Source organism: Cebus imitator, unplaced genomic scaffold (genome assembly GCF_001604975.1).
Source record: "Cebus imitator isolate Cc_AM_T3 unplaced genomic scaffold, Cebus_imitator-1.0 Scaffold9, whole genome shotgun sequence".
In the NCBI taxonomy this organism is placed as follows: Eukaryota; Metazoa; Chordata; class Mammalia; order Primates; family Cebidae; genus Cebus; species Cebus imitator.
In genome coordinates this window covers 11,366,884-11,375,569 of record NW_016107324.1, presented here as the reverse complement: position 1 = coordinate 11,375,569, position 8,686 = coordinate 11,366,884, and the positions used below count along the sequence as shown (strand labels likewise).

At 38.2% G+C, this 8,686-nt stretch overlaps 1 protein-coding gene and 1 non-coding gene across 3 annotated transcripts in view; both read left to right on the top strand.

The window, feature by feature from the left end:
• The first annotated feature begins 707 nt into the window (after positions 1–707).
• The window catches only part of TERB2 (telomere repeat binding bouquet formation protein 2), a 21,674-nt gene continuing 13,695 nt past the window's right edge, over positions 708–8,686 (top strand). Inside the window, exons 1-4 of one of the 2 annotated variants that reach the window (XM_037744604.1) lie at positions 708–809; positions 923–1,004; positions 2,342–2,481; positions 5,521–5,582. In XM_037744604.1, the coding sequence (XP_037600532.1) occupies positions 746–809; positions 923–1,004; positions 2,342–2,481; positions 5,521–5,582 (348 nt within the window). In that variant the 5' untranslated portion in view covers positions 708–745. The remainder of the gene's footprint in view (positions 810–922; positions 1,005–2,341; positions 2,482–5,520; positions 5,583–8,686) is intronic. The other variant, XM_017545690.2, reaches the window with a different exon arrangement.
• LOC119473887 lies at positions 6,581–6,684 on the top strand. The gene has a single exon (XR_005203140.1). It is a non-coding gene; the product is annotated as a U6 spliceosomal RNA (small nuclear RNA).

Here is an 8,686-nt window from a genome sequence, read left to right as displayed (position 1 = left end):
GTTTCACCATGTTGACCAGGATGGTCTCAATCTCTTGACCTCGTGATCCACCCGCCTCGGCCTCCCAAAGTGCTGGGATTACAGGCTTGAGCCACCGCGCCCGGCCGTAAACAATTTTTTAATGTTTAGTTTAAAGGAACACAACACCAGAAAAATGTAACTACTTATCACAACTGATGCAAGAGGCAGGAAACGGTAAAAGGAAAACAATTCTGAGTAAAACAGAAATTTGAACACTGTTGATATTTGATTATATTAAAGAACTATCTTTTAAGTGTCATAATGGATCACAGTTGTGTGTGTGTGTGGGGGGGGTTTAAGTCCTCACTTTTAAGGGATTCAAAGTGAAACATGTATAGATGAAATGATAAAATGAATTTTGCTTCAAAAATAATACTTGGTGTTACAGAATCTGCTCTATGCCTATACAACACAGCACAGTAACTTTGTTAATATTTAGGGTTTAAAACTCACCATCTCAAAATTTAAAACAAAAAACAAACAAAACCTCACCAACTTCGAGTCGCCCTCCTCCTCTTATCAGGGGTAGGCTGCGAGGCCCCTAAGGGATTCAGAGAACCAGTCAGCTCAGTCTGGTAGTGACCGTCCCTCATCTGAGAGCCTCAGGCCTTTTCCACCCATTGCTCTTGGGAACCAATCATGGAGCTTGGCTTGGACCTAGAACCAATCAGGGATCTCAACTCTGGGGCCTCCTCTCTCACGTTTCCGCAGGCGAGGGGACGCCATGTTTCAAGGGCAGCGCGGTTGGTTCTGTGGTAGCGTCAGCCGGGATCTGAGGCAATTCTGGGGTAGGAAGCTGAATGGAAGCCGCGGGTTAGGTGGTGAGGGGTGCATCCTCCTTTCTCTGATGCTTTGGGTCCAGGGTGCTTGATAGGTTCACCCTGTGCTTTCACCTCCGCAGTGGCTGAAGGGGGGACGATCAGTGACCCGCAAGCCGCCGACTTCTTGTTCAGCTGTGATGCCTCGCACCCGGACACGCTGAGGTACTGAGGGCTACCTGGCTTTGCCTCTTATGTTAGGATGAGCCTGGAATTGGGGATGGAAGTTACAGCCCGCCAGGAAATAAAGATGAGGCTGGGCGCGGTGGTGCGTGGCTGGCATCCCAGCTACTCGGAAGGCTGAGGCAGGAGAATTGTTTAAACCTGGGAGGTGGAGGTTGCAGTGAGCCTAGATTGCACCACTGCACTCCAGCCTGGGCGACAGAGCAAGACTGTGTGGCAATAAATAAATAAATAAATAGAAATAAAATAATAAAATGAAATGAATAATATTGACGATAGGGTGAGACTGGAAACGGGCCAGTTTTCAGTCCTAGATGGGAGGCAAAGAAGTAGACAGCCTCGTTTCCTTTCTGCAGCAGTGTCATGAGCTTCTCCCTGGTCCTCGGACCTCTTCCTGAATTCCAGGTGTGTGTTTCCAGTTGCCTCTTCCACACCTGCATGTGGCACCTTGAAGGCCCCTCATACTCAATGTCTAAACCAAATCTCATTTCCCTTTATACCTGCGCCATGGCCTGTGTTCTCCAAAACATCGAATAACAAACCCTATGCCAGGAATCAGTCAGCGGCCAAATACCAATTCTTCTTCATCCTCACTGCCACTAACTTAGTAGCACCTTAATTCCTTTTGGCAAGGACTATCACAGTAAATTCCTAAGCCGTTACTGTGCCTCGAATCTGTTCCCTGTGATCCCCCTTTATATGGCTCTCAGATTTCATTTACAAACCAGACATCAGATCAGGGCCCTACCACCCTCCTTCCCCCACTTTCCTCCGACTTACAACAGATTTAGATCTTGGCTGTACCTACCTTGTTTATTTCTCAGTTTTTCTCATGCCTTCCATAGCCCAGTCAACCTGAACTGCCATTATTGTGCCTTCATGCATGCCTTTCTTTTTCCTTGTAATGCCCTTCTTATCTCCACCTACAGGAAAGACGTTGCTTTCTATATGTAAAGCTTCCTCTGACTGCATGCCCACTCCTCACCTCAGGACTAATTGATCCCTTTTTATAGCAATGACCATGGATAAAGCTGCTAGCTCAATGCACTGTTGATGCCCAGTAAACATTACCGTTTTAGATCAAGTTTCCTAATTCATATGGTCATTAACCAACCCTCTAAAGCCTAGATGTGCCAGATACAGGCCCTCAGAAAGTAATATCTTATGCCATATGTTTTTCCTTCCTTACTGAAAAAGGACAGGCTACATGTATCCTTCAATGTAATCATCTCCCTACTTCCAGTTACTTATTCATTCTTTTGAAAGGTTGAATACAGTCTTGTTTCATAACCTAAAATATTTCCTTTCTTTCCTCCTAGAATATATCAGAGCCTTGATTACATAGAAGATAATGCTACAGTTTTCCATGCCTACTATCTCTCTGCAGTAGCTAAGGCTGAAATAAAAAACTCCGTGGCTTTGGGTCATTTCGTTCTTCCTCCTGCATGCCTGCAAAAAGGTTAGCAAAGGTCATTCAGCCAATCCCTGTCAGACAGCCAAATCCGGCTAATCTCTGTTAAACAGCCAAATTCAACTTTATTTTGTTTTTAGCCACATATTTTTGAGTTTTTTGTCTATTTAACATAAGTGGAAAAAGTATGGACTTTGGATCAGATTGCCTTTGGGTGTATATCCTGATGTTATGTATTGTTTATTCATACACTCATTGAGCTCTTCCTGTGTGCCAGGTTTCAACCTGGGTAGGTGCTGGGGATTCAGTGGAGAATAAGACAGATGCAAATCTTGCTTTCACAAGCTAGGATCCAATGCTTACTAGTTTTGCCATCTTTTAGCAAGTTACTTCTCTGAAGTTGTTTTGAGGCTAAAATGAATGAGATAATGGGCTGGGCACAGTGGGGCATGCCTGTAATCCCAGCACTTTGGGAAGCTGAGAGGGGCAGATCACTTGAGCCCAGGAGTTCCAGACTAGCCTGGGCAACAGGGCAGCATGGTGAGACCCTGTCTCTATTTTAATAATTTCAAATTATTTTTTAAAAAATATAATGTATTAAGGTGCCTGATGTGGTGAGCATTTAATAAATATGTTCTTTGCTAGTTTTGAATCTCTTCATTATTTTTCTAATTTTTTTTCTGATCTTTAAAGATTGGTTATGATAATAAACCCATGTATTTGTATTTTTTAAAAATACATTTGAAAGTGCTTTCACATTAATTTTTTCAGCAACCCTAGGAAATAGGATGGGGAAGTAAATAAACTGCTTCTGAGATTGGTTCTTTTAGTTTTCCCTGCTTGGAACACCGTTTCTTATCCTGTTCATCTATCCAAATCCTGCTATTTTTTCTGGGTTAACTTTATTATTTTTTTAAGATGGAGTCTTGCCTTGTTATCCAGGCTGGAATGCAGTGGTGTGATCTCAGCCCACTGCAACCTCTGCCTCCTGGGTTCAAATGATTCTCCTTCCTCAGCCTCCTGAGTAACTGGGACTGCAGGCGCCCACGACCACACCCAGTTAATTTTTATACTTTTAGTAGAGATGGGGTTTCACCATGTTGGCCAAGCTGGTCTTGAATTTCTGACCTCAAGTGATCCACCCACCTTGGCCTCCCAAAGTGCTAGGAACATAGGCGTGAGCCACCACACTTGGCCTGGGCTAACTTTAAATACCCCACTGGTAGGTTTTGTATTATTACCCAATTCTTGATATATAGCCTGTCTACCCAATAGATATGTGTTTATCTCCAGAAAGACAGACTGAACCCGAGTACAGATTCCCAGTGAAGAGAGTATTAAAAAGAAAAGAAAACAAACAATTTAAAAACTATTTCTAAAAAGGAGCCATTAGAGACCCCAGAGATTTGGATCCTTCCATAGTCAATGTCCTGGTGAAACCTACTGATAACTAATAACACTAAATTGTTCTAAGTGGTTACACAAATCAATTAATGACTGGATGGGGAATTGATTTAAAAAACTATGTGTGCCAATCAGTGACCCAGTTTCAAGGAGCTTATATTGTAGAATGGCTGTGATTTAATTTATTACTCCTATTATATAATCTTAAATTATCAGTCCTATTCTGTCTTTGAGTTTAGCATCTTATATTAAGATGTATTTAAATTTTCAAAAATCTGTTTTAAATGAAAACATGCTTCTTTAAAAAATTCAAAGTATACATTTTTAAAAATCTGCCTAGAACAGTATTGTCTAGTAGAAGTGTGAGATGCAAATGTTTGCCATATATGAATTTCAAATTTTCTAGTAGCCACATTAATAAGAATAAAAAATAGCTGGGTGAAGTGGCGTGCACCTGTAATCCCATGTACTCTAGAGGCCGAGGCGGGAGGATCCCTCGAGCCTGGGAGTTTGAGGCTGCAGTGCACCATGGTCACCTTTGTGAATAGCCACTGCATTCTAGTCTGGGCAACATAGTGAGACCCTCTTCTCTAAAAAAATTAATTAATTGGCCAGGTACAGTGGCTCACACCTGTAATCCCAGCTACTCTGATGGCTGAGGCAGGAGAATTGCTTGAACTCGGGAGGCAGAGATTGCAGTGAGCCTATGTTGTGCCACTGCACTGCAGCCTGGTGACAAAGCAAGACTCCATCTCAAAATAATAATAATAATAATAATAATCGAGTAGAATTAATTTTAGGAACGTATTTTATTTAACCTCATATATCTAAAATATTACCATTTCAATGTATAATCTATAAAAATTGAGGTACTCTACATTCTTTTTTTGATACTAAGTCTTCAAAATCCTGCATTTATTTTATACTTACAGCATATCTCAATTTGGATTAACCACACATTTTCAGGGCTCAGTACCTACATGTAGCTAGTGGCTGCCATGTTGGACAGCAAAATGTCTAGAATAATATTACCAATTTTGGCTACTGTGAAAACTTTTGAGATCACTGAGTTAGGATGATGACATATTCCTTTGACATGCTGACCATTACAGAATTCCTGTGCTACCGTGTTTACTAGAGATATTGTTCATCCACCCTTCTTTTATAGCTATATCTATATATCTATATCTATATAGACATTAGATGTGAATTAGATATATGTCTAATATATAGCTAATGCATTAAATAGATATATATGCATTATTATATAGAGAGGAATATGTGCAAATGTATATGTAATGATACAGATATAGATGTATATCTAATGTATATATAGATATATATAAAAGAAGGGTGGATGAACATACCTCAGTGATATATATATATATATACACACCTCTAATGTATATATAGATACAAATATAGATATAGATATATTCTGGCAGAAAAAGTCTACAATGATTAGCAAAGTGTATTAGAATCATCTGGGGAGTTTGTTAGAAAAGCAAATTCCAGAGCTCCTCTTCAATTATCTGATTCAATTAGAATTTGCATTTTAATAAGTGTGTTAGGTGATTTTGTTGCAAATAGAATAACACTGACCTAGAAATTTCAGAGTTTAAGCAAAATTCAGAAGATTCTGTAATTAAAAAAACAGTATTGGATTTGTTTTTGTCACCACAGAAATAAGAAGAAAAATCGGTAGTTTTATTTGGGAACAAGACCAACATTTTCTGATAGAAAAGGTAAGAGTAAATTAAGGTAATTGATTAGAATCTACACTTTCAAAATTTTCTGAAAGCAAAGTTATCTTTAAAAGGTTTACTTGTGACATGTTAGCACCAATGAGTTAGATTAAGAAATTTATCCATTTGTTTTGAGACAGAGTCTCACTCTGTCACCCAGGCTGGAGTGGAGAGGCGCGATCTCGGCTCACTGCAACCTGTGTCTTCCAGATTCAAGCGATTCTCCTGCCACAGCCTCCAGACTAGCTGGGATTGCAGGCGTGTGCCCAGCTAATTTTTGTATTTTTAGTAAAGACCGGGTTTTACCATGTTGGCCAGGCTGGTCTCAAACTCCTGACATCAAGTGATCTACCTGCCTCTACCTCCCAAAGTGCTGGGATTACAGGCATGAACCACTGCCCAGATTAGGAAATATAAAGGGCATGCTGTTATTGAATATTGTTTGGTTTGACATTGTTTTATAGTAGGACATTAGTAAAATTGAGATAATTTTGCATAAATATAATTATTCCCATAAGAAACCTGAAAATTTGCTTCTGTTAGTAATATTAAGAGAGTAATAGGTGCATGGTATTTACCAGTTCTTTACTGCCAGTGTAGATTCTGATTGGTTAATTCCCGTGATGTGCCATTAGTTCAATGTTTTGAATAACATCTCTCAATNAAGGCTCTGTATTGAGTTTTGCTCATCAGAATCATAAAGGAAGGAGAGGAAAACAGTTTGGCAGTTCATCAACAAGTTAAACATACGGGGGGTCTGTCTGAACCTATTCTGGTTCAGGGGGCTGCCTGATTCCCTCCCCTACTGCCCCCAAAAAACAAAGTGTACAATACTGGAAAAATAGCTGTTTTGTAGCTTTTGCCACCCTGCCTCAGATTTACTTATACTTTTGACTTACTTCAAAATCTTTATGTAGTAGCCAAATTTGGGAACATTTGAGCATTAAAACAAATAATGACAATAATGAATTGTAATATGTTAGGTAAAAATAATCCATGTTCTTGCTTCGGCAGCACGTATACTAAAATTGGAACAATACAGAGATTAGCATGGCCCCTGTGCAAGGATGACATGCAAATTCATGAAGCATTCCGTGTGTGTGTGTGTGTGTGTGTGTGTGTGTGTGTGTGTAATACTCTAAAAGCAGACATAAGGAAAAAAGGAAGGACAGATAGAAGGGAAAGAAGGAAGAAAATAAGGAAGAAAAGGATGGGATAAGACAATTTTCCTTTACAAAATAGCAGCTAGTAAATATAGAAAGAAAGATAAAATAGGAAATCTTCATTTTTTAAAACACTCAGTATAATAATTGATTTAGATGAGGGTCATTAATGAATTCTAAACCCATGATCTCAAATAATCACCCACAGACTGATTATTAGTTACAAAGCTAAACAATGTATCTTCACAATGGAGAGATCTGGCAGGTACTACTTTAATTTAGCAAACTTAGCCTCACCAATATTGGAGCAATCTTTCATTGTGTTCAGTCTGATGTGATATAATAAATACACAATATTATCTCTGTAGTATTCTTGTTCAATACATTTAACCTGAATTTAATTATGAGTTAAGAATCAGGCAAATCCAGAATGTGGACCATACCACAAGACAATTAACTGACCTGGACATTAACATCAATGTCATAAAACACAAAAAAGGCAATAGGACCATTCTAGATTAAGAGATATAACAACCAAGTGTGATGTATAAACTATGATTGGATTCTGTATTTTTTTTTTTAACAAAAAGAGATATAAAAGGCAGTTTGAGAGCAATTGGGAAAATTTAACAATGAACTATATAATAGGTGATACAGTATTACATTTTATTTTCTTAACTGTGATAGTAGTGTTGTAAAGATAAAAGAATGTATATTTTTAGAAAACACATGCCAGGTGTTAAAGAGTGGAAATGTCAGCCAGGTGCGCTGGCTCATGCCTGTAATCCCAGCACTTTGGGAGGCCAAGGCGGGCGGATCACTTGAAGTCAGGGGTTTAAGACCAGCCTGGCCAACATGGTGAAACCCCTTCTCTTCAAACAGACAAATAAAAAAGAGTGGAAATGTCACATCTACAAATGTTTTCAAGTGGTTCCACAAAAATAAAAAGAGAGAAGAGGCACTCAAGGCGTCAGAAATGTTAACACTTTGTGAATCTGGGTGAAAGGTATATGGTATTTATTGTATTATTCTTTAACTTTTTGCTAAGTTTGAAATTTTTTACAATAAAGAGGGAGAAAATCTTTTATTCTATTAAAAAAAATTTTTTAAACTTTTTTTAAACCCACAGCCAACATCATATAGAAAATCTTTACAGTGTGTCCAAAGTCAGGTTATTAACTTATATATTTTGTATTTCTTTCATTAATTTGTTTTTTCTTCCTGAAGCATCATCATCTGAAAATACTAGCTTTTTTCAGTTTTTTGTCTAGGAGTTAATAGCATGCTGTACTAAGGACAGAAATATCTAATCCTTGACTTTTCACAGTGTTTCCAGGAATGTGAGCAGTAATGCAATAGTTATTATATGATGGTAACTATTGACTATACCAGAACTTCAGAGTTTAAAGGTCACTAATTTCATTATTTAGCTTTATACATGAGAAAAACGAAGGTAAAGAAAATATAAAGACCTGTTTTCATATAGCCAGTTGTTAGCAAAGTAGAGCCAAATTTTCTCAGCTGTAACCCAATCCAATGATTTTTCTACTAAAAAATTACTAGAACATGCTTGTATTGATGTTGACTCTAGAAGTTATATTATTACATGATAAAAGTTTCTCAATTCTTTCAAAATATTGGTTGATATGAATATTAGCCAATTATAATACTGTAACCATAGCATATATAAGTGGAAGATTATATTATGTATATTATTGAATGGCAATAATAAGGGTAAACCTGGGGAGCATTGTTTGGAGTGACTTTAAGTTTTTATTTAAATATAAAAACTTTTTAATGGTATATAAAATAAATAGATGGGCCGGGCGTGGTGGCTCAAGCCTGTAATCCCAGCACTTTGGGAGGCCGAGGTGGGTGGATCACGAGGTCAAGAGATCGAGACCATCCTGGTCAACATGGTGAAACCCCGTCTCTACTAAA